The sequence below is a fragment of the Passer domesticus genome, unplaced genomic scaffold (assembly GCF_036417665.1).
Source record: "Passer domesticus isolate bPasDom1 unplaced genomic scaffold, bPasDom1.hap1 HAP1_SCAFFOLD_37, whole genome shotgun sequence".
Taxonomy (NCBI): domain Eukaryota; kingdom Metazoa; phylum Chordata; class Aves; order Passeriformes; family Passeridae; genus Passer; species Passer domesticus.
Genome location: NW_026990149.1, coordinates 3,492,181 through 3,517,137, shown reverse-complemented (window position 1 = coordinate 3,517,137; position 24,957 = coordinate 3,492,181). Strand labels below are relative to the sequence as shown.

The 24,957-nt window shown below is 52.7% G+C and overlaps 1 protein-coding gene and 1 pseudogene across 1 annotated transcript; both read left to right on the top strand.

Moving 5' to 3' along the window:
* The window catches only part of LOC135292537 (zinc finger protein 850-like), a 337,224-nt pseudogene that overhangs the window by 129,841 nt on the left and 182,426 nt on the right, over positions 1 to 24,957 (top strand).
* Positions 13,862 to 23,430, top strand: LOC135292493 (hydrocephalus-inducing protein homolog). Its single transcript, XM_064406695.1, has 7 exons — positions 13,862 to 13,908; positions 14,952 to 15,019; positions 17,155 to 17,387; positions 18,186 to 18,286; positions 19,533 to 19,668; positions 20,115 to 20,279; positions 23,200 to 23,430. Exons 1-7 carry the CDS (start codon positions 13,862 to 13,864, stop codon positions 23,428 to 23,430), a joined length of 981 nt encoding a protein of 326 aa, XP_064262765.1.

The window sequence follows — 24,957 nt, the reverse complement described above, 5'->3', positions numbered from 1 at the left end:
TCTGCACTTCACTGGGGATCAGTGTAAGATTGTCCTTCATGAGCCTTCCTCCCAGCAGCTGAAGCTGTCCCTGCTCTCTCTCGCCTCTCCAGCTGCCGTCAGCTGCCCCGAAACAGAGCTTGTTTCAGGTTTCCCCACCAGAGATGGTGTTTGAGAACTTCGTGGCTCGGGAGGTCTCTGAAATGGTGCTGTCTGTGACGAATAAGGACAAGGTGAGTGCTGGCACCTGGAGCTTTAACCCTGTGCTGGAAGAGGAGAGTGCTGTCATTGCCCGAGTGTCCAGCAAAGCAAGTTATCTGCTGCAACACATGCAGAAGAAAATGTCTCAGCACCTTGCTCTGCAAGATGGTGGAAATCTTCCTGTGCTGGGAATTGTGCCCTGATTTTGGACACGCACTGATGGTGCAGATGACTTGATGTGGTCGGTCAGGTGCTCTGTCTCCATCCTGCTGGTGCTGACCTGCTTGGCCCTTCCTTGCCACCAGGCCCTGCCCCACTGGCCCTGACCAAAATGCTGGAGCCAGAGAGAAGGGATTCAAGTTGACCCTTGTGAATGATGTGCCTGTACCTGCAGAGCTGCAAATGCTTTGGAAAAGGGGTCAAGGAGGGATGTCAGCAGGGCAGGGACAGGTCTCCTGTCGTCCTGTGTGCACAAGGGGCGAAATCATCATTTGATGTCTTTGCTGCAGATTCCTCGGCTGGTGAAGGTGTGCATGGAGAGCTGCCCTTATTTCCAGCTGGCAAGCCCCAGGGGTGTGTACCACATGGTGCCAGCAGGCGCCTCTGCCACTGTGCGCATCCGCTTCAGCCCCGAGGAGAACAAGGTGAGCCTGGAGGAGCCCAAGAATTCTCTGCAAAGCCATTGTTTTCCCTGCACTCTGGGTGCAGCCCATTCCATGCTGGGAGCTTGGCTCCAGGCCGTGGGCAGGCAGCCTGCAGCCAGTCCCAGCTTGGCACGGGCTGCCAGGCACTGCAGCCAGGCCTGACAGGCTCTGCTTCCCCTCCCTGCACATCCCTGAGCATTGCCAAGGGAAGATGCCCAGGGAACAGGATGAAAATGACAGAGGGCTGTTGATAGATGTTGGGCCATCTCTAGGTACAGTGGAAGGTTTCATGATGATGGAAAACACTGGAGGAACAAAGAGGTCTGAGAGCTTCCTCCTTCCTGCCTGGCAAGAGCTTCCCTGCCTCCCCCTGGGCTGGAGCAAGGACGGTGCTTTTTCCCAGCCTCTGCTCTGCAGCCTTGCAGCTGTGCTGTGCCAGAGCACAAGTGAGCATGGTGCAGCTGCAGGGCCAGGGCAGAGGATGTGCTGTGCCCGTGAGCCTGGCCTGGCACAGGCACCCTGGGCTCTGGGTGCCCTTGGCCAGCAGGAGGTTGCTGAGCTGCAGGGACTTGGACAGCTGCCTGCAGGAGCTGGTGTAGGGCAGGTGCAAGCTGCAGGCAGAGCTGTGAGCCCAGAGCCCGTGGCAGTGACACTGCTGTGCCTCTGTCTTCATGCCTGTGCCTGTGCTTGCTCTGTCAGCTGGCACCCATTGCATGCCAAAGGTGCTTTTGCCTGGAGGTTTGAACAGCAGTGCTGAGGCCCTGGCAAGTCTGATCTCCGTGCTGGGATCTGCAGGCTTGTTCATCCAGAAGGGTTTAGGCCGTGGCATGGAAGGGAGGAAGCCTTGCAGGGAAGCCAAGAGAGGCTCTTTCCAACAGCATCCTGCTGCCTCTTAGCACTGTTCTTCTGCTGACTTGCTTGGAGAGGCAAAGTTGGAGGGGAGTTCTGAGGCACCTGATGTTTCTGCACCAGGCCAGAGGTTTAGGAGCTCTTTGGGTCCAGCTGTTTTCTCATCTTCCTTTTGCTGCTTCGAGTCAGTTGAACACTTTGTCCTATTCTCAGACAGTGGGAATATAGAAACCTAAAGAGGAATGTCCTGTGTTCGCTAGCTCCATGTTCCTTAGAAGGAACGTAGGAATTCTTTAACATCATTAAAATGTAGAGTAAAACATATGGTGGCCTAGGGCAGTTCTTTGTATGACCCAAGTGACACAAGATCTTAATGCCACAGAGATAGGTTTTGCAAAGTGCCCCGGTGACTTTAAAATGTGGCATATTAGTAGAGCTTAGTGTTTACTTTGGGGTGGAATAGCTAAATTGATGCCCTTGAAGGGAGTCCATTTTTTTTCATCCTGCCGTGGGGATGGCACTAAATGCCCTGTGCTGAGGCAGTTTCTTTGCCTGCAGGATTATTCCCACCAGCTCATCTGCATGACTACCAGTGAAAGGATCGTGGTGCCAATTCGGGCCATTGCTGCCCGAGCTGTCCTGGATTTCCCTGAGCAGCTGGACTTCTCCAGGTGTCCAGTCAAGAGCAGCACCCAGAAGACTCTGCTGCTCCGCAACACTGGGAACCTGGAAGCTCGTTTCCAGCTGAGCACCCAGAGGTGAGGCAGCCCATCTGTTCTTGTGCAAAGGATATCACCTCTGGGTGATAGCAGCGTTGGGAAATGGCAGCAAAAGGAAGCAGAGCATCAGAGCTGCTGCCCTGCAGCCCTGGCTGGAAGGGAGCAGGATGGATGGCAGCTGCTCTTGCCTTCAGTGTTCTTAGCAGGATGCAGCCTTTGAGCTTTCTCTGTCCCAGCTTTCCTGGAGGCTGCTGGAACATTTTGGCAGCTGGCTTGCACAAGCAGCTCCTGAAATGCTTTCTCAGCACTGTCAGCCAAACAGAGCCATTCTCTGGGAGGCCACAGGCACGTGGCTTTGCAGGGGTCCCTGCATCAGATGCCCAACATGAGCTGTGCTGCAGGCAGCCCGTGCAGTTCCTGTTCCTGAAGCTGATCTGCTTTCCCTTGTCAGCTGAGGGCATCAGTCACCTCTTGTGTTCCATGATGAACCTTTGAAAGCCAGTTTAAAATTTCATACCAGATGATTTAAATCTCTTGAGTAAGGTTGTGCCCCCTTTCAGTGAGATTTCTTTTTGAATACTCTGAAGTTCCTGTGTTTCTGCTGGTTTTTTGTCTTGGTTTGCGTTAAATGTTTGCCAAAAGATCATACAAATGGACCTAGTTAAAAAGCAGAAGGAAACAACCTATTCAAACCCTCTCCATACTTTAACTTTTCTGCTTGTTGGGTGCAGTAGTGATTAATGGAAAGCACAGATCTGAGAGGATGAGAAGTGTTTTAAGGAACAGCTCACAATTCACAGAGAAAAGGCCAAAATGTAGCCTGTCAGCCCCATCTCTTGGCAGTGGTTTTCACTTGGTTATTAGAGTGTCAGGGATGTCTCCTTCACAGCTCTTCTATCTTAGAGCAGCTTTCATTGAAATGCTGATCAAATGTGCCCTTTCTAGGCTAAATCAGGATGTTTTCAAGGTAAAGTAAGCCAAAGAACCACACTGCAAATTCAACTATTGCTTGGTCTTCAGGGGAAAGTTCCTTCTCCCTGTGTGATTCCTAGGCTGTAATCTCCCAGGACAGGGAGTGCCCTAACATTTGCATCTCCTGAGATGAGGTTTATAGGCAGCAGGAAAAGAGAAATTCCTGAGGCAGTCAGTGTCCAGTTGTGCCTGCAGATAGCTCTGAAGCCTCTCTGTGCTCTTCAGAAAGCATTCTCTGATGGGATTGCTGGCAGTGGGAGCTCTGAGTGTCACTGCAGAGAGCTGGATGCAGAGTGTGGGGGAGCTGAGGCCATTTTGCCCACAGGATGTTGTGAGGGCTGGATCTGCTCAGCAGTGGCTCCGTGGCTGTTTCTGATGCTGTCTGTCCTGGCTGTCTTCTGCTGGCTGTGCTTGGTTTGCTCCCTGCTTGCCCAGGGGAGCTGCAGTGAGCTGCAGTGCAGAAGGAATCTGCTGGCCAGCTGTGGCCAGCCCTGATGGCTCTCTTTGTGTTGCAGTCCTTTCTCCGTGGCTCCGGCCACAGGAGCTCTGGGCGCTGGTGACACCGTGCAGGTGACAGTGGGATTCCACGCGCTGACGGCCGGTGACCATTGCGGGTGCCTGGCAGTGTGCTGCAGCACAGGTGAGTGCTGGGCCTGCCCGGCCACAGGACAGCTCTGCACCACGGCTCCCTGCTGTCCCATCCCCTCCATTCCCTCCAGAGGTGCCTCCCCTGCTCAGCTTCACCCCAAAGCAAACGGAGAACTCCTTGCTGTTTGGGGGCTTGAGAAAGTGCATCCCCTCTAACAGGCTAAGATTTTGGACTCCTGTTTTGCTGGGAGTTGCTGAGTGGAGGAAGGAGGATCCCTGATTCTCCACTGCCATGTGGCTGTGCCTGGGTGAAGGTTTCTTTTATTCCTGGGTAGTGCTGTAGGTGAGCTCTCCATCAGATTCTCTGCAATGCAATGGATTTCTAGCAGACCTCTGTCCCATATGCTGCTTCTGCACTGGCTTGTCACAGACCCTTTTCCTATGTGGCCCTTACACATATATGTAGTTTCTGTCTAACAACATTTTCAAGCCCTCAAGTTCCTTTTTTGTGACAAATCAAAACAAATTTTTCCTGTCCCCATTTCCCAGGCTGTTCATGCTGTTGCAAAGCTCTCACATCTATCTCCCATTTGATTTCTAGGCTGAGGAACCCCATTGAGTCTTCCTGCAGAAACTGCTCTGTACTTAGTAATCTTTCCTTTGTTCCCTTTTTATTAAATTGGAAATGCTGCTCTTGGTTTTTGACAGAACAATATAAAATATTGCAAGGCTGATGTGGCTGTGGGTTTGGACAGGGAGATGATGATGATGATGATTTTCCTGGTGTTCATTTTGTAGTGGTTTGTCCTATTGCAGAGCCAGGCTGGTTGTGTTTCCTCACCTGGGTCCCCTCCTGCTGTGGGCTGTCACTTCACTTGTTCCTCTGGGCCTCCTTTTGCTGCCCACCTGCCCCCAGGCATATTTGCTGGTCAGCAGCAAGGGATGCAAGGGATCAGGAGAGACAGAAGTCTGGTGGGATGCCCGGGGAGGCCCTGGGCAAGGCAGGACTGAGCAGGGCTCCTCAGCGTCACCTGAAGGACTTTGGTGCAGAAATCCCGGTGATCTGAGTGGGTCACCAGAGCACATGGACCAACCCCACTGTACACACTGTCACCCTGGGGCCACAGCTCTACAAACACACTCAGAAATAAGGTGTTGAAGGAGCTGCCCAGGACATCCCCACGCTCTACACCCAGAGCTGTCAGGATGTGATCCATGGACTGATCCACAGAACTGCTCATTCAGCTAAAAACTGGGACACTTTCTTCTGTGACCTGTGGTTTGCTGCGTTCCTTGTGCTTCCATCAGCCAGTGAGCTGAGCAAAGACTCCCCTTTGCTTTGTTCCAGGTGAAGAAAGAATCCACACACACCTCAAAGGAGAAGCTGTAGATGTCAACATTGGGTTGAACACAAGTTCTGTGGAGATGGACAAGACTTTGATCACCATGTCAAGCCACAGAACTGTGTTCATCCAAAACAGGAGTAACATCACAGCCCACTTCCAGTGGAAGGCTTTTCCTAGTGAGGAAGAAGAGGATGAAGAGAAGAGGAGGTTGGTTTGAAAGATGCATTTCAGTGAGATACATGGCCCAAGACTGAAAGGAACATGTGGCCTCAGGGGGGTGTTGGTGCTTTTGAATGGTTTAGGCCAAGTAAACCATCCCTGGCACCAGGGTGTGTGTCCCTGGGCTTCGGGAGCTCAGGACTCAGCATTCCAGTTCCATTTATACTCCAAGCATGGATGGCATTTTGGGAAGGAAAGGTTGATTGTGATGACTGGATTTCCTCAGGTTCTGATTGGCCTTTTGCCTCTCTCATCTTCTTCCTACATGACCTGGCCACATCCTTAAACAGTTCACCCTCTTTCCAAAGGTGATACACCCTCTTGTTTTCCCTTAGTTCCTTCAAAGGCTCCTTGCCCATCCAGGCTGGTTGTCTTCCCTGTCAGCTTGTCTTTCAGCACACAGGGGCAGTCTGTTCCTGTGCCTTCCAGACTTCTTTCTTGAAGCATGTCCATCCTTCGTGGAGCCCTTTGTTTTTAAGTGCTGTTTCCCAGGGTACTCTCCAAATCAGTCTCTTCAACAGGCCGAATCTGCCCTCCAGAAGGCCAGAGTGGAAGTTTTGTTGATGCCCCTCCTCGTTTCACCAAATATTGAGACCTCTATTATTTCCCCGTGACTGTAGCCCAGAGAGATGAAGGTGAACAGATGAAGTTCATTTAGCCATTAGGGAATTTCCTGGTGATATCCAGTACCTGGAGGCAGGGAGGCAGCAGACTGCCCTGTGGAATGGATCCAGTCAATAGACAGGGCCCTCAGCTCCCCTTAGAAGGGAGTCACCTACTGCCACTACCCTTCTTTTCTTCTCAGTACTTGAGGCTGTGCTCTGTCTGACAGACCAAGTGCAACTGGGAGACTCTCCAGACTGAATTTTTTTCTTTAGTGTCATCTGCCTGAGCCTCTGGAGCCCGGGCCTCATACCTGTCCTGTCAGGGCACCTGGGTAGGTGATGGGGGTCAGGATGGGATTTATTACCTGCCCAGTAGAGGCCCACTTCCATTCCCCAGTGTCTCCTAGGTCTCCTCCTTCTGCCTGATCCCAAGAAGGGCAGGGCTCCTGTGACTCCTGCTGAGCTTCTCTCAGGGTTGGACAGGTGTAACTCCACAACAGTTTCTTCCTGTTTCACTCTCCCTAAGGCTCCTCAGCCTTTCCACTTCTTCCTTTTGCCCTGTCCTCTGATATTAACACCAGGCTCAGACCCTCCCTGCAGCCAGGGGCCTGGACAGCTGCGTCCTTCCTGGGGGGTTCTCTTTGAGTTCCTACACTCCTGCTGGCAGCAGCAGCAGCAGCAATGGCTTTTCATCATTTGTAAACCATAGCTGGGGAGGTGGGGGGAAAGCAGAAGGAAGAAAGAAAGAAGAAAAAAAAAAGGCAAGCACCTCACAACCAGCAAAAAGACCCAACCCACTACACAAGGAGGATGGGTGGCTGCACCCTTTCTGCTCAGCCTGTTTGTGCCAAGTGCCTCGCAAAAACTGAAAAATGCTGTGCCAAAAGTGCTGGGCCAAAAGTGCCATGGCAAGCCTCTGTTTGCTGTGGGCCAGATCACTTACACTCCCCAGAGCCATTTTAAATTGCCTGCAAAGGCCCAGGAGATCAACCCTTGCCCACCTGAATGGCTGGTGAGAGGGTCCTTTAGTGCCCTGGGCTTCTTGGTTTCCCACTGTTCTCGATCTCCTTGCTCAGTGTCTGACTTCCATACAAGCTCTGGGTGTTCAAAAGAAATCCCAGGACCTTCTCTGGCTACTTCCCTGGGCTGTTTATTTCCATTTTTTCCCACTTTCCTGCCTCAGCCTGGACCCCAGGGGATCCACTTTCCCCTGAGAAGCAGCTAGGTTTCCCCAAAATAAACTTCAACCTGGTTTTGGTTTTGGGGGGGTTTCTTTTGTAATTGCATCTGGTTTTGTGCCAGTTTGTGTCCTAGACTGCCACCAGGACATTTTGCTCTTCCTTCCTTCCGGTCTTAGGCATGGTTGTAGCTCCAAGGCCACTGTCCTGCTGTCAGAGCAGCTTTTGAGGTCTCAGAGCAGAGAGGACTTTTTGAGGAGAGGAGATCGTGCAGGATCCTTTCCCTCTCAGGACATTCTAGAACCATGCACTGGGATGGGAGCCAAAAAGCTCTGGATGATGAAAAGGTCTCTCCAAGAGTTTGCTGTCTCCCTCCTCCACAACAAAGTCCCTTCCCCTCTCAGAGCCTCTGTTTTCATGCATATAGAACCTTGAATGCCACTGAAGGGATTTGGTGCCTGAATTCATCAATTTCCTTTGGAAGTGCTCTGGGATGCTCTTGTGAAAGACAGAGTAGGGAACAGGGCAGGTCCAAAACGAACGAAACAAAGTGATGTTTGTGAAAAACAGCAATCACTTGTCTTAATTTTTTTAAATGTTTAATAGTAATGAAATAGTTATAAAGATAGTAATAAAAATTAGAGTAGTAACAATTTGGACAGTCAGAGTTAGGACAATAAAGGGACAATAAAAAAGCAAAGAATTACAGACATCTGGGTGCTCTGCTCTGCCACAGAACAAGTTTTGCTAACAAAGGATTAACCCTTAAAAGCAATAGCTTGTTGCATATTCATCTATCTCATACATGATGCAAACATTCTTTTCAAACAAAGGGTGTTTTCTGTTTATTGTCAACTTCTTCCCTCATCTTGTACATCAGTCATCTTGGTCCCTTGATGTCTGGTTCTCCCCAGTGAGGAGGCAATAATTCTTCTCTTGGGATTTTGGGTGTCTTGTTGCTCTTATCTCTCCTTGAACTAGTTAGAAAAAGGATCTTACACCACATAGTTTCTGTAGCCTAAAACTATATGCACCACACTACTTAAAACGATTAGTACAGCACTGTAAAAAAGGAATAATACAACATCACTTTCCAACATCACACATATAGTAATCAGTTTAATATTTGCAAAAAGCCAATAATATAATAGGCATTTTTCACAGTGCTGGTAACATGGAGCTGCAACCCAGCTCTGTCTCCCCTCCCCAGGGAAGTCCTGCTCCATAATCTTTATCTGCCTCCCCCAGCAGCTCAGTGGGAGGAAAAGCCACTTGAAGTGGCTGGTGGATTGTCCCTCAGTTTTGGCAGAGGCTTTGAGCCAGGAGGTTCCCTTGAGGGATTCTGGCTTTGGAAAGCCCTCCTGAGCCTGCAGGTGTGGAGTAAAACTACCTGCTGCGCCAGTGAACAGCAAGTTATCCTGTGATCCCTCTGGGACCCCCAGGGCTTGGGGTCAGCCCTTGCTGGGGAGCGGCTGCTTGTGAGAAACAGCCACTCACTTTTCCTAAGTTTAGAAAGGTTGATTAAACCTTATCAAAAATACAACCGGAGACTGGATAGAGAAGATGTTACAGCTCTGGGAGCAAAGGATTTGCCCCACCCTGTGCTCGCCCACACAATGGAGGTTTTGCCTTTTAACCCTTTAGCCTCTCCCAAAATTCTGACCATCGACCCCTTCTTCGCTGTCCTGTGGTGGAGTTTACTTCCTCCAGTCTTGATTGGAGGTCAGATGCCACCATGGTGACAAGCCGACCCTCCCAAATACCCCAACCCCGGCTGTCCCTTGATAACAACTCAGGGGGTAAAAAACCTTTTCTTAACCTATAAACATGGTATTGGTCTGTTAATGGTGAGAGTCAGTCGTGGCATTGCTCATCTGTCACACTGCTGCTCCTTCCCAGGTGCTTTGCTCTCCTGCACTCCCACTTCTCTCTGCAAATCTGTGGCTCATTAAACGAGCTGCTGGCTTTGTCTCTCCTCTGGCTGCAGGCAGTGTCTTATTCGGCAGTCACAGAGAGAGCTGCAGCAGGAAAAATTAATGGAGGAGAAAGAAACAGGGAAGGAGAAGGGCTCTTGTGAGGATCGTGCTGCCCTCCTGAGAGCCCCAGGGGAGATGGCAAAGGTGCACCCAGACCCCATGTTCTCTGATGACTTTTTTTTCATTGAGCCAATGGTAAGTGATAGCTGAGAACCTCATTTTCCTCCTCTTCCTCCTCCTCCTCCTCTCCCTCTTTCTCCTCCCACCCACTCCAACCCTGGCTGTGGTCACTTGGCAGATCCTCAGCTGGCCCCACATGCTGGGAGGGAGGACATGGAGTTTGTGGTGCAGCTGCAGAGCTCACCTAAAAACGCTGAAGTGCTAAAAGCATTTCTGCCCTGGAGGGTCAAGGCAGGGCTGGGAGCCTGACAAAGCCCAGCTCTGCTGCCAGGGCTGGAGCTCAGGGCACTCCGTGCGTGTCCTTGCAGTGTCACAGGGAGCAGTTCTTGTAGGGAGGGGCTGCCCCCACACGTGGGGCTCAGCAGAGGCTGTTGCAGCACTGCCAGCTCACACACTGACCTGAAGCTGGCAATGGTTGGCTGGGAAAAGGAGGCCAAACTCAGCCCAAGGTTGATCCCAGAAATGCCAATGGCCTCCTGTAACCACGCCTTGCACTATTTCTGAGTCTGCCTTCCAGTGTCATCTGTGAGCCTGGACACAAGGCTGGAAGGTTTCACTGGGCCTTTTGAGTTCTCCTGCACACAGGGACAGAAAACCTTTTCCTTTTCTGTTTGTGCAAGCCAACTGCCACGTGCTGCCATCAGCCAGAGCCCTGATTCTGAGCACTGGCATTGTGAGAGATGATGAATGCCTGGTGTCTGCACACTGCAAAATCCCTTCTCCCCTTGGAGTAAAGCCCAGAATAATCCCAACCTCTGCTTTCTTTCAAAACAGCTTGACTAATGTTTGTATTTCAAGGAAGGGGCTCATGTTCTCTTCTTGGTTACTGCTATGGCCCATCTAAGGCCAAGAGGCAGCAGTGCACAGGGGCAGTTGCATCCCAGTGCAGCTGACAGCAGCATGATGTGAGCAAGAGCTTGTGTCAGAGCAGTAGGAATCTTGTGGAGAGTGGGAGCTGATCAGCTGAGCATTGAGGGCTTCCAGCACTGTGTTGACCTGCCTTTGGAGGGTTTCCTTGGGCTCCTTGTGTTGTTCACTCATCATTGATGTGTGAAGTTAAAGAGAAATGTTTTGCTGTCTCTTTGTGTTGCAGGAGGGAGAAATCGGGCCAAATTGTTCGGCCGAAATCCAGGTGACCTTCAAACCCCTGGCAGCTCTGGAGTATGGAAGTGTGGCTTACTGCAGCATCTCAGGTGCAGCTCCTGTGCCCTGCTTCTCTCCCCCTCAGTGCAGCCATGGTGCAAGCCTGAGCCCACTGGGCTGGCCTGGCAGTGCTGGGAAGAGTCCCTGGCCAGCAGGGCAGTGCTGGCACATCCCCAGTGGCCCTGCAGCTCCCAGGGAATGTCCCGTGCAAGGCCAGGGCTCAGAGTGCTGTGTCTGGGTTCCTGAACCCAGCACAGCCCTGACAGCGCAGGGAGAGGTTTTGATGCCATGCCTTTGCCAGCATTTCCTCAAAGGCCAGAGAGCTGCAGAGCAGAGCAGCTTTAGTGAACAAGCACTAAGCCCCTGCAGGCCCCTGGCCTCCAGGATGGCTCCATTGGACATGGATCCATCATCAGGTGGCAGGAGCTGGGTTAGAAATGTGCTCCCTGAGCCTGGCTCAGCTCCCACTGGCCAGACAGCACCAGAGCAGAGGTGGCTGAGCCCCACTGAGCCCAGGCTGTTGGTAGAAGGAGCAGCCTTGGCCAGCAGCTGCTTCTCTCCCTGTGTGGGAGCTGTCACCTTGCAGCTCTCCGTCTGTGGAAACAGCTCCAGTGTCTCACCACCCTCACAGGAAAAAATGTCATCCCTAATATCTAACCTAAATTTCCTTTCTTTCAATTTCTACCCATGACTCCTTGGCCTGCCACTCCAGGACCCCAGAGATGTTTGAAACTCAGCAAACTGGTGGCTCCCATTGGAAACCAGCCTGAGGAATGGGTTAGGAATTAGAAGTCAGCCCCAAGGGATATCTGCTGAGGGAAGAGAAGGGTCCATATCTTCTCCTGCAGCATCAGGAGCTGGTAGCATCCAGCTCAGAGTCAGGGACTAGCGCTGAGGCAGCCTGGAAAAGACAGTGTGACAGAGGGAATGCTTGTACTGAAATGGACATCTCTCCCCAGGCCGTGAGAGCAGGCTGCCCCTGCAGCTCAGAGGGGAAGGCCAAGGACCCTTGGTTGAACTCAGCTGTGACACTCTGGACCTTGGGGACATTTTTGTCAACACCCCCCATGTCTGTGAGGTGAGCAGCAGGGCTGGGGATGGATGCTGATGGCTCCTGAGGCAGCAGCAAGCCTGGTGGAGCTGTGGAATTCCTGCCAAGCTGGGCAGTTGTGAGCAGGGAATATTTGATGTGCTGGTCCAGTCTGGGGGGTCAGAAAGGTGTGTCTGTTGTTCATGAAGCCCCAGCCCCTGCTTTTGGGCAGCCTTCCTTAGGGATCAGCTGGGAGGCTTCCTGCAAAACAAGCCCTTGGCAGGTGAAACCAGCACTGGGTGCAAAAGCTGCATGTCCAGAGGCTTTTGTGGCAGTGCCAGACACAAGGCACCTTTGGACTGGGCTCTGCAGAAGCAGCTGGAACCAACTGGCTGCCTTTGAGCTTCAGTCCACCGCCAACAGCTTCCAGTCAAGGGTCTCCTGCTCATTCCTGGAAGTCCCAGGAAAGCCTTGGGAGTTCTGTCCCTTGCTGACAGTCACTCACTTCAGCCTTGGTGCATCTCTGGCTCTGGAAAGAGAAAAGTGGTCCTGGGAATAAAGAAAAGGATTTTTCTTCCTCTTTGCTTCCCCCACAATAATGCTAAGCTTGCAAAAAAACCACAAGAGAGCAACTGAAAAGAGGTAGAAAATGAGGCACTACATCAGGGCAGACACTTTCAAAAGCTTGGCTGGGGAAGAGAAAGACATCTTGAGTTTTCTCTACCAAAAGATGGTGCTGTCTGTACATTTTGATGCTGATGCCTCATTACCAATGTCTTGTTTTCATGGTGTGGGAAAAGGTGAATGAATGGATGGTGCTGTTGGAGCTGTGCTGGCTGGGGCAGCAGCAGCTCAGTGCTGATTCACTAGGCAGCTGCAATCACCCCACGTTGCTCTCAGGGCCAGGTCTCCATGAGCTGGGTGATGCTGCCCAGAGGTGCACTGCTCTGTGTCCATGGGATAAGCCCAGGGTGAGTGCAGGTCTGTGCAGCTGCCACTGCTTTGCATGAAAACCCAAAGGCAGAACTTGTCCTCTTGTATCTTTTGACTTCTGCCATTCAGCAGCACAAAGCATCTTCTGCCTTTTCTGGCTGTTCATTGCATCCTTAGACAATAGCTCCCAAGAAGGGAAGATTCCACATGGATTTCCACTTTGCTTTCTTGCTGCTGCAGGTGAACCTGATCAACCAAGGAGCTCTTGATGCTCCCTTCAGCTGCATCCCTTCAGCCACAAAGGTGGGCTTGGGCTTCAAGTTGGCACCTCAGGAGGGCATCATTGCAGCAGGTGGGAGCCAGACTCTCCAGATCTCCTTCAGTGCCACCGTGTTGGGGAGGTTTGAGGAAGAATTCCGGTTCAGTGTGGCTGGATCTCCTACGCCTGCCATCCTGACCATCAAGTAAGGACCCTGGGAGCTTGGTGGGCACATCTGCAGCTGTCTCTGGGACATGCCCCACCTGCCTCCTGTTGGGATGGAGCAGAGAGAAAAGGTGTTTGCTGAGGTCTTCATCTCTGCTCTGATGCTGGCATTGCTTTAGTGGGAGGATGCCTCCTGCCCTGTGTGGTACCTGGAGCTGGAATGACTCCTCCCTGCAGGGATCTCCCTCTGCCCTGGGCCATGGCAGGCAGTGGGATGGATCAGCTTTGGGCAGCAGCTGCTCTGGGATGTCCCAGCTGAACAAGGTGCAGGGCCCCCAGGGCTTTGGAGATGGGCCAGCCTGGGGCATTCTGCAGCAGCAGCAGTGCTTTTAAAAACTTCTGTCAATAATCCATGCCAGATGGGCAGCAGCAGCCTCACCTCACCTCTCATGGCCATGCTGTGGGGCACAAGCCGTGCTCCCAGCTGCTGTGCCCAGAGTGCTCTGGTGCCTCCTGTGCACAGCCAGGCAAGGGCTGATGTGGGAGTCAGGGAACTGTGCAGCAGGAACTGTGCCAAGGACTTGGGCATCATCCCCTGGGCTGGTGCCATGGCAAGAGATCATCCTGGCCCAGCACAAGGGACAAGGGGTGATGATAGGGGAGGCAGAGCTCAGTGCTCAGCACCACAGCAGCACGAGGCCTTGTCCCTGCCAGCCTGAGCCTTGTGCTGCTAGGATAATGCAGTGGGAGCAGGAGAGCTGATGCTGGCTGCTCTGCAGCTTTGGAACTAGGCTGCTGCTCTTGGGAGGCACTGGGGCAAGGCAGTGAAGAAATGAAAGCAATCTGCACTGGATTATAGCAGTAAGATAAGGGAGATGGATGAAAAAGAACAAGGAAGTTATTACTTTGCAAGAACAAAGTGGTGAGTAGGTCTGCCCCCAGTGGAGAAAGAATGATGATGGCTTTGTTCTTGGAGGAAAAGTGCTGCTTTTTTATTTTGGAGATCAAGAGGGAACCTTCCACCATCCAATAATTGATTCTCCTCTGTCCCTTTCCTAAACTGGTGATGGGATGTTTGTGCATCAGCAGCTTTCTCCTTGAGCAAGGGCAGGTGTCTCTTGTTGAGATGTGTGGAGCAGAGCCAGGGGCAGTGCTGTGAATCCAACAGAAGGCACAGGTCACTGGGCCTGGATTTTTAACCACAAGGCAGAGTGGGCATGGATTGGCATCAGCCATGAAATCAACTGGGGAGTGTTGTGCTTCAAGTGCTGCTTTCAGTGGGTGTTGGTGACTTTTGGAGTGTGTCTGCTGAGTTCAAGGACAGTTGAGGTGCTGTGCTAGATTCAGGACCCCCTTGTTTGGTTGTTGAAGCTGTTGCTCTTGGCTGTGCCAGCTGCTGCACTGCTGACAAGCTGCTCCTTTCCTCTAGGATTCATCTGTGCCCTGTGTAGAAGTGTTGCTGCTCTTTTCAGAGGATGTTTGGGGCTGCCCTGGGTTCATGGCTCAGAACTGTGTCTGTAATGATGGTGTGGGTCAAACTCTGCTGAGAAAGCTCCTCCGTGGGAACAGCAGTTCCAGCTAAGAAGTAGCAAAGCAGGGAACCTGTGTCTGGCAGGGCTGGTTACAGAAGTTTGTGGGGACACCTTGATGCCCATCCCATTGCAGATGGGGAAAGTGAGGCCCGGAGCCATGTCTGGCTGTGTGTTCAGGGTCCTTCATGGGACCAGCAGCATCCCGGGGGCTTTTCCTGCCTGCCCTGTGCCCAGAGCCCATCAGTGGCTGTTGGCTGCTGGCCACTTGGCTTTAGCTGCCTCCTGTGCCCAGGGGCACTGTGCTGAGCACATGGTGTGTGCTGGTTTGAAAGGCACGGTGCCCTGACCCCAGGTTGGTGCCCCCGAGCTACGCCAGCCGGAGCTTTGCAATTCCTTGAACCAAGGCATTTCCTGCTCTGTCCTCGCCATGCAGGGGCAGCGTCACTGGACCGAGTTTGCACTTCGACCTCCCTGAGCTCGACTTCGGGGACATCTCCTTTGGTGAGTGCTGCCTGGGCTGGGACACAGCGGGAGGGATCTGTGCCTTCCGAGAGAAAAGCATCCCTCCCTCCTGCTCTGCCCCAGCAGCCTCTTCAGGGTGGGAACTGCAGGGCTGCTGGTGCCGCAGGGAGCATTTGGCTATTGTCAGATCAAACAGAAGCAAGGCATAGAAAGTCAGGATTTTCTGGTGTCTCTGTCCTGCTTGAAAAGACAGATGTCTGCCAAGGAAGGTGGGAATCTTCCTGGAATGGAAAGATGAGCCCCTCCCTCCAAATGATGATACCTTTGAAATGACAGGGCTCCCGGGCAAAACTGTGGGAAAAGGAATAACAGTTCTTTCCTAGACTATATCAGGAGAGCCCAGAGAACAAGAGCAGACGTTTGCCAGCTGCCAAGTCCCGTTTTTGTCCTTTGGTGCAGTGAGGATCCCAGCAGGAGGAGCTGTGGGCTCTGGCAGGGCAGTGATCCCCTGCCAGCCGGCAGCGGCAGGGAAGGAGGGAAGGAGGGAAATGCTCCTTTTGCAAAGGGACAGAGGGCAGGGGGATGTGGGAAGTACCTCAGAACAGCAGGCAGCAGCGGGGAAGGCAGGCAGGGTGGGTGCCAGGCTGAGCTGCAGCCAGGGCAGTGCCGGGGCCAAGCACACAACCTCCCGCAGCAGCACGCGGCCGAGCTCCATCCCCGAGCGGGAGGAAGGGAAGCTCCGCTCCCTGCCCAGCCTCAGCTCCCACTGCACAGCGCCCACGGCATCACGCCACAGCTGCCAAAAACCCCCAAGGGAAAAGCCCACCCCCAGGGCCAAAACCCCCAAAACCCCTATCCCCCTTCCCAGACCAAGGGGAGCATTCACTACCAAGCCAAAACCCAGAACAAGGAAGGTCATGGACTTTTTAAGGAAACTACTTGCCTTTCCTGAGCTGCTTCTGTCCCACCCTGCATCACCATGGAGGCACTTGTCAAGTTGCCTTTTTGAAGAAATGAAACAAGTAAGGCAAGAGATGGAACTATGGTTCTGAACTGGGAGATTGATCCTGCTGGATCTGCTTTCATTCCTAAGGTCTCTTCAGCTGAAGGCAGCTGTTGTATCTTTGCTTCTTTGGAACTGTTGACTGTTGTCTGCATGCGGTGAACTCAGTCTCATTGGAGGTTTTGCCATCTGTGTTTGTCCTTGTTGTGCCTCTCTTGCCTCCCTGCTGGAGTCACTGCTGGAGCTGGCAGTGCTCACTGGGATGGGCACAGAGAAGCTCTGGGCTGCAGCTGCAGTTGTTTTTTCTCCCCATCTGTGTTCCAGTGCCTCTTGGTGAGCAGGCCTGGGGAGAAGTCTCCTCCCCACAGAGTCGGCCAGCCCAGCCAGATGTCCACTGCAGAGCAGCTTGTGGCTGCTCTCCGGGCTCTGCAGGACATCCCCACCATGAGTGGCTGCATCTCTGGCTTTCCAGCATGGAAAGCAAATCCCAGAGCTCCAGTGGGGTAAAGCCTTGCAGGCAGCAATCCCAGTGAGCAGCATGGATGTGATGTCCCCGTTTGTTGGGTGAGGTGGGACCTGGTTCCTCATTGCCAATCTCCAAGCAAGGCTTGGGTGTGCCCCCAGTTGAGTGGGCTCTGAGCTGTCTCGTGCTCAGTCTGTTTGGCTCAAACCAAGAGATGCCTTTAGGATCCTGCAGAGAGAAGCTGCATTGGGGTGCTTTGCCTCACGTTCTAGTTCCTGATTCCATCATCTCTTTTGCTGTAGCTTCTTCTCAATACTGACTCACTGTTTATCTATCTTGAAAAGGGTGGGAGTGTTGGCAGGGAATTTGACAGCTTGAATTCTCAGAGGAAATGCTCGGTCTGGGTGCACACTCATCACTGGGAGATCACTGGTGCTGGTTTGGGGCAGGTGAGGCAGCTCCTCCCCATCGCCAAGAGAGAAGCTTGCAGTGTTCAGCAGGGCTAGGAGTGGGCATTTTCAAGGCTGCAGCCTGCAATCTGTGTCAAAGGGAACTGAGTGACGATTCATTCCTCATGCAGCTTCTGGGTGAGCTGTAGTTCAGATAATCCAGAGCTAAACTCCAGTGCCACTTTCATTGTGCCAGGCCATTCCCAGCAGGAGTCAGGCCACAATGGGAGCCTCAATGGATGTTGGTGTCCTTTCCTAGGCTTTCCCTACACCCAGCGCTGCCGGCTCACTAACAGCTCCCCGGTGCCCGTGACGTTCCAGCTCCGCATGTCGTTCGATGGCACGCAGCCGGCTGTGGACAGCGTGGATCAGATCCGCTGCCACAGTGACCCAGCCTGGAGGAAGGGCGTTCACTTGTATGTGGAGCCCCGGGAGTTTACCATCACTCCCAGCCAAGGGACCATCCTGCCCCAGGGACACCAGGACATCCAGGTACGGGCAGAGTCCAGCCAGAGACGCCTCAGCACCAGGGCTGCAGCTGCACTGGAGCGTGGGAGGGCTTTAGCTCTGCTGCCAGCTTTGAGCATGGTGTGAGTGAGAGATCTGCACTGCTCTGAGGCCTCTGCTAGCTGCCTTACTCGGGGTGTTCCTCAAGGAGCACTGTTTTCTTTCCAAAATCATATGCTGAGGTCACATACCATATGGTCAAGGCCAGAAGTCACTCTTGGGTTCTTGAGAGCCATTTATTTGATTGCAAGTGGGCAGAGCAAAGATGAGGGCAAAAGGTGGCTGTTAGAGAGATGTCATTGTAGAAAGCAGTTAGCTTTCCTTCTTGGTCTCATTTCCCCTCTCCTGGGGAGCGGAAGGATTTGTGTTCACTGCAGGAATCTCCAGTGGGGACAAAATACTCTGCAGCCATGAACTGCCCAGCACCTGCTGGGCCACACTTTGCCCTCAGCTTCCTGCTGTAAAGCTGAACTCGTTGTGTTCAAGTCAGATTTCTTCTGCTTTTATGTCATTGTAGTCAGATGAGAAATTGGCCCCTTAATTTGAATACAGTGGTTCATAGAGCTTTAGTCTAATGTTTTAATGTAGCTGAGCTATGCCCTGATAGCAAGGTGTGTTTAACACATCTGCTATTGCCAGAAGGCTTTTGTTGCTTTGAGACTGTGCTCTACACATGGAGCAGCAGCAGAATTAAGACAAAATCTTCCCTCAAGGGCTGGAGGATATCACACGTGGATAATGAGCTTTTGTAAGGAAGAATTTCCTGTTCTTCTCTTCCACCAGGTGACCCTGTGTTCCAACTCGGTGATGGAGTTCTACAGGAAAATGCTGGTGGATCTGGAGGGTTTTGGCAAGGGAGTGGCATCATTGGTCATCACAGCCAGGTACCAGCCCTTCCCTGGCCTCCCCCAGCCCCTGCCTTGCCCAGGCTTTGCTGGCTGCAGCTGCCAAGGAGAAGTGCTGGTTCATGAGCTCATGTTGTGCCAGCTGGGCATGAGAAGAGCAGAGCTTGGACAGCAGCCTGTGGTGAAAAGCAGCCCTGCTCCCAGCCCAGCAGGGTCCTGGGCCCTTTTCTGAAGGCACCAGGAATGAGATCATTTCTTGGCCTGGCTTTTGGTGCTTGAGGTGGAACAAATTTCCCCAGGGCCTCCTCTCCTTCTTGCTGCAAGAGGTGGAGTTGTGCTGGGTGCGAGCACCGTGCATTGGTTTGGGACACAGCAAGCAGCCTGCTGAGAGCCAGGCTCTGGTTCTGTTCATGAGGGCACGTGGCAGGGGGAAAGTGGCTGCCAGCAAGAGTGCTGAGGGCAAGGTCTCAGGAGGGGAAAGCAGCCCTTGATGTGGCAGCTCAGCTCTAGATTTTCTCCTTCCCTCTGCTTCCCACTCTGAGCTTGAATGTTCTCAGGGTTGAGAGCAAAAGTGGTTGTTGCTGCAGCAGAATTCCATCCTGCTGTGCTGCTGTGGGTGTCAGTGGAATGCCAGGAGGGATGCAGTTCCCTGGGGCTGTTCCCTCTCCCAGGCAGAGCCATCCAGGCAGTGCCTGGGCTGGCATTTTGTCAAGCAGGTGGGCTGGGGACAGTCAGTGCCTGGAGCTGTGGAGGGAAGGAGCCAGGGAGCTGTAGGGCCTGGGAGGGGCTGATCAGCCACTCTGGAGGGCAGCTGGTGTCTCGTGCCCTCCAAGGCTGGGGCAAGCAGCTGAGTTCCCAGGCAGGGCAACAGCACCATGGCAGAGAAGGGAGTCATTTTTCCTGGGACACTGGAGTTGTGTGTTCCTTGAGCATTAGTGAGCTCTGATCCTTGTTGGGAAGGCTCCCCCAGAGCTCATGGGTCACTGGGAGTGTTACAGGAGCTCTTGCAAGCCTTCCTGGGGAAAGGAGGGGCTGAGGCAGCTGTGGGACAAAGTGCTCTGCCTGGGGCACTTGGCAGCCTCTGGCTGCTGCCTCTCAGGGTTTGCCCCTCCTTGACAAGACCTGTTGGAGTGGGAAGACATAGAAGGCAATTTATCACTGCAGGGCTGTTCAATGCCCATTTGACAGTGACCAGTGTGTTATGCTCTGTTTTACAATCTTTGGGGGTAAATGTTCTCCATTCTCTCAGTATCTCTGATTCCCCTGGGCTCATCTCTTTGTCCAGATGTCTTGTTCCTAAGCTGCAAGTGTCCCCCCACGTGCTGCAGTATGATGAGTGCCTCCTGAAGGTGCCCTACGAGAAGAAGTTCATCATTAGGAATCCCAGCCACCTGCCTGGCTGCTACGGGCTTATTGAACAGGTTTGGCATCCCATCCACCTCCCCGTCTCAAATATTATTGAGGAGCTTATTAGGGGGGAAAAGGGTTTGGACGTGACCTTGTTGGTTTCTATTCATTCTTAAAGATCTGCTGAGAACAGGATCCTACCCGAATGTAAACTTGAGGATGCAGTTTAACCTGCTGAGGGAACAGTTGATGTTCTAGTCTTCAGGGTGTTTTCTTGTGGGAGATCTTAGAGGGCTGTGAAAGCTGCTGCATCCACAGACACCAGTGCCTGTGCTGGCAGTCTCCTTGCAGGATCCCCTGGGAATGCTAAGCCTACAATTCTTGCATCTTGTTTGTGCCTTTTACCTTTGTCCTGGGCATTTTTAAACACGTGTGTCAGTTGCTGTTGCGGTGGATGTTAGGGAGTGTAAAGTTTCTTCAGAGGTGCCTCTGAAGCTGCATTTCATTGTGTCTCTTGCAGAAACGCAAGGAGGACTCTGCTGTGCTCTACTCCAGCCCCAGGCCCTGTGGGATTGTCCAGCCTCACAGCACTGCAGAGATCCCAGTGCTGGTGGAAGTGCAGGCGCTGGGCACGCATCGCACCAATGTTCTCATCGGCGTGTTCGGGGATGAGAGAAACCCACTGGTGAGTGCAGGGGAGATGTGTGCCTCTGTGCAGCTGCTCCTGGCAGGCTGCAAAGGGCACAGGGATTCTGCCGGGGAAAACAGGCACAGGCTGCTGTGGAGAAGGCCAGGAGGGATGGGTGGCACAAACAGCTCGTGCCTCACGGGTGGTAATCTCAGTGTCTGGCACAGAATGTCGTTGGTCTGAGCTGGAATCCAGGGTCACTTTAGTGCATTACTCTTGAAAATGCTGTTAACTTTGGAAACATCTGTTTGAAAATGGCATCTCTCTGAGCACAAAAGAGGATGTCAGAAGACTTCTGGGAACCTTGAGCTTTCTGTAAAAAAAAGGAAGGCTGGCATTTCAAGAGTGGTTGCAAGGATTGAAACTTAGATTAAAACATAAGGAAATGACAATGGCAAATTCCCTGAATGGCACCAAACATCTGAACCTGGGCCATTATGGCACTGCATGTAAATCAGTGAACAGGAAGGACAGGCAATGCAGGCTGTGCCAGGGAGCATGAAGTTTGACAGAACAGTTTCTTTCAACTCTGAGGCTGCTTACCTTAAAGAGGAGGGTTTCTCCCCACCAGAGGAACCAGTTGTTTAACTGTCAGCCTGGCCATAACTAGAGATTTCTTGCAAAGCTTTTACCTTTGGGCCAATCCTTTGTAGTTTGAAAGGTTCTCTTACCTTGATCCTTTTAAATTTGAAGGTGAACATGTAATTATCTTTTTCTTTTTTCCCAAAAGCCCAGCATTTCAGCTGGAGAGTGGTAGCTGTCCCTAAAGAAATACCTTGAGCAGGGATGAGCTGTTTAAGGATTTTAGTTTTCCCTGTTGTGGTTTGTTTGGGTTTTTTTTTTAAATCTTTCTTGCCTGCTTCCTGGGACAGAGAAAAAAGTTATGGAGCTCTGGACGGCTGGCAGAAACCTCCCCAAGCCCAAGGCTGATGGAGTCTGGCAGGACCCCAGCACTACAGCCGATGTATGTATGTCTGTATGCATGGGGAATGCCACCTGAGTCCCCTGGGAGTGTTGGAAAATGTCAGCCAAGCCCCCAGCAGTGTCAGGGAAACATTCCTGATAAATACCTGGTGGAGCTGCAGAGTTTCTGGCGTTGGGCCCTGGGGGGGCTGTGCTGGCTGTGCTGGCTGTGTCTGCCCCTGGATGTCTCAAATCTGCCCTTTTTGCTTGCCTTCTCTGTCTTTTGCTCTCCCACTGTGCTTTTTGCATGCCCACAAGGTGTTCATCCCTGTCCTCTGCAGTTCGTCAGTGCAAGCAGTTGCAGCTGCTGCAGCAGCTCAGGGTCATTCCTGGGCTGCCTTTAGAGCAGACCTGCTCCAGCCTGGATTGGGAAGGGCTGGATCAAAGCATTTCTCAGTTCAAGGTGCCAGCAGCCAGCCAGGGGCTGCATCCTGAGCAGGAGCTGCTGGTGCAGGTGTCCCTCCCTCCCACTGCAGGTCTCTGTTCACAGTTATCTTCTTTTCCAGAGATGAGCTTCACCCACCTAAATTCAATCCCCAACCACCAAAGGAGATGAGAACATGTTTGGATTGCCCAGCGTCTCGATGGAGGCACTTCAAGGCTGGAAATCAGGAGGCAGCCACAGCCCTGACTGAAGAGCAGGATTTGACCCAGTCTTCAGGAGCAGAGGTAGATTTTCTTGTACACCTACTGCTTGTGCTGCCTCCTTAGCCTGCCACCAGCAAGTCATGCTCCTGCTGAGCTCCCTTTTTGCTGCCCTGCTGTCCTGTGCCCTGACAGTGGCTGGGCAGCAGGGCCAGTGGCTGGACATGGGGGAGTGGCAGGGAGAAATAGGAGAGTTTTCCTTGGAGAAGCTCACTCAGATCCTATAGGCCTGTGTTGCGTGTGGGATTGTTTGCCTTGTTGCCTTCCCAATGCAAGATGAGGCTTTTATCTGCATCAAGAGCTGCAGCTTCCTTGCCACAGCAAGCTGGGATGAGTCCTGATCTCCATGTGCCCTCTTCCCAGCCCAGCCAGACTCCCTGTTTGCAGGTCTCTGCTGTCACCCGAGAGCTGCTCTTGCACTGCTGGCCCTGAAGCTGTCTTGCAAACTGAGACTTGGCAAAGTGGCTGTCTCTTCCTGCAGGCGTAGGGAATGGCTTGTTTTTCAGGTGCCACCACAAGCTCCTGCAAACCCTCACCTCCCAGCAGGCCTGGAGGGATTCAGGTGCTCCGTGGGCGCACCGCACGCTACCCTGGAAGCAGAGAAGGGAAGAGGGAATCTGTCTGCCTTGCACACTGGCAGTGTGGCAAGCAGGGCTGGAGCTGCCAGTGCCACTGGTGGCCCTGAGCATTGGCCACAGAGGGGCCTCCCATCCCTGCAGGCCCAGCACAAAGTGCTGCTGGAGCAGCTGGGTGTTGGAGAGGCCGTGCAGGACACGTTGTGGGGCTGCCCAAGGATGCTGTGCAGCCCCTATGGAGGGCACTGCTCCCCCTGCAACTCCTCAGGTTGTCCAGAGGAAGGTTTTGCAGGAGCTTTTGCTGTAGCACCTTGAAGAAGCAGCATTTAAATCAGAGAGAGAGGGGAAGAGCCTCAGGAGTCAGATGAGCTGGGCTGGGAGTCCTTTGCTCAGCTCCAAGAGCTCTCACTCTGAGTCGCCTCCTTTTCTAAAAGCAGTAAGTTTTGAAACTTTTTCAAGGCAAGTTGTGCATCAGAGAGAATTTCTAGTGCCAGGAGACATCCCAGTTCACTTTCATGTCATGTACTCATGAATGCATTGACCCGTGAGGATGGGAGAAGATTTTCCCCATGGTCCCTGCACTGGTCAGTGGCAGGGATGCAGGATGAGATCAGGGTGATTCTGGCAGTGTTTGGGGAATAGGCCCCTCTGGCTGCAGCTGCACTTTGCTCCAAGGTGCTCTTCTGCATCCATTTCCATGCTCAACAGCTCCATCTCTCCTGTCTTCCATGCAGGCTTCCAGTATCCTGCCAGTGTCAGGTGTGCTGCAGCCAGGAGAGAGCCAGCAGGTCTCCTTGCCCTTCTCTGGCCACCTCAATAGCATCTCCAGTGCCACAGCGCTGCGCCATGTGGAGGGAGGCCCCAGCTCCGAGGTGCTGGTGCCCGGGGAGGCCTCACGTGTCAGCTGCTCCCCGAGCCCCCAGGAGATCAACTGTGGCTCTGGGGCACCTCTCAGGGAGAGGTGAGTAAGCCTTCCATGGGTTCCTGCTCTCCATGGGTTCCTGTCCCTGCAGGGCTTCCCTGCTCCAAGGACTCTGAGCTCAGAGGTGCTGCATAGCAAAGGCCAGAAGCAGCACAGGGATGGCCACTCTTAGCTCCCTGGCTCCCAAGAGAGGAAGCACCTTCTTCTGTTGGGACAGAGCATCTTCTTCTCTAGTTTAGTGGTGAGCCCTCCTGGCTCAGATGCTGCCTTCAGGGAGCTGGGCTCTGGCCCTGCCTTGGCACTGCCTCTAGAGGTGTCTTTAGCTCCATGGTGTTGAGTCACATCTTCTTCATCATCTCCCTTCTTCACCAAAACAGTGGGATTGTGGTGTGGGCAGGCGTGGGGCACAGACCAAACCTTGGTTTGGGTGCTGGTGCTGCCACAGATGAAGTCCTTGCAGTGCTGATCTGCCAGGGTTCTCCTGATGGTGGGACAGCAGCCATAAAAGCTCCTGTCCTTGAGGCTCCCCTTCAGCTGCAGCAGTGGGCAAGCACAGGAGAAGCTCTGCTCCAGCAAGGCAGCCCAGCTCAGGACACACAGGCAAAGTGTGCAGCTGGGAGTGGGGGCTGCTTAAAGCAAGCCTGTGCATCAGGACTTCCTTCAGGCCAGGCTGAAGTTGGTTTCATGGGGAGGAGAGGGACGAGGCTGCTTCAGATGGTTTCCATGGCAGACAGCACCAGCTGGCTTGGTCACAGCTGGCTTCCAGCAGGAAATCTGGCTGACAAGAGCCTGTCTTGCAGGAGAGCAGTTCCTCCAGCCTTTGCTTTCTGACTGATGGGATTATTCTCATTTAGGATCAGGCTATGAGTCATTAATACCGAGGCTCACGGACAGAGACTCTCTAACTCGTTAAAGTTAGAAAGTGGTATGTTTATTAACCCCGGTGGGCAGCACCAGAGTCGTCCCTACAAGGCGTGACCGTGCTGTACAAGGTTCTTTGCCCTCTCTTTATTTCCCAGGATCTTACACACAATACATGTGCACAACCCCAGCACCTCCCCTCCCCGCTCTGTATTAAAATGAGGTCATTAGTCCTTCACACCTGCTCAATTCTTCTCTGGAATTGGGTTGGTGGTCTCCTATTGGGCCAGTGGTCTTAAGGGATGAAGTCAGGAATGTCTTCACCAGGTCTCTGTGACCCTCTGGCACCATCCAAGGTCCCCTGCTTAGTGACTGATTGACATAAAGCCCAGGTGCTAACCATTGTTCTACGGGTTTCAGTATGTTCTTCTAACAGTTCACTTACTCCACTTCCTTCTATCAAGAAGCTCATCATGGTAAATAATATAACAATCAGCTCTGGCTTAAGCATCTAATCATCATTAACCTATGGTCTACCTGTCTAACTGACATCCTGATCAATGTGAATTGCTTCTAAGCCTCAGCTGAAATCCGAACTCATTGAAATCCTGCTTCAGCTGTGCCCAGGGAGAAGGGAGCTGAATGAGCTGAGTAAGAATTGCAGGAGAGATCAGCAGACGTTGGCACTCTGTGCTCTGCTTGAAACTGG

Bases quoted from the DNA above. Each gene is read 5' to 3' on its own strand.
- LOC135292493 (XM_064406695.1), top strand. From the start codon at position 13,862: ATGGATGAAAAAGAACAAGGAAGTTATTACTTTGCAAGAACAAAGTG. The intron at 15,020-17,154 runs GTGAGTGCTGCC...GTCCTTTCCTAG, and splicing joins CTTCGGGGACATCTCCTTTG to GCTTTCCCTACACCCAGCGC. The intron at 18,287-19,532 runs GTACCAGCCCTT...CTCTTTGTCCAG, and splicing joins TCATTGGTCATCACAGCCAG to ATGTCTTGTTCCTAAGCTGC.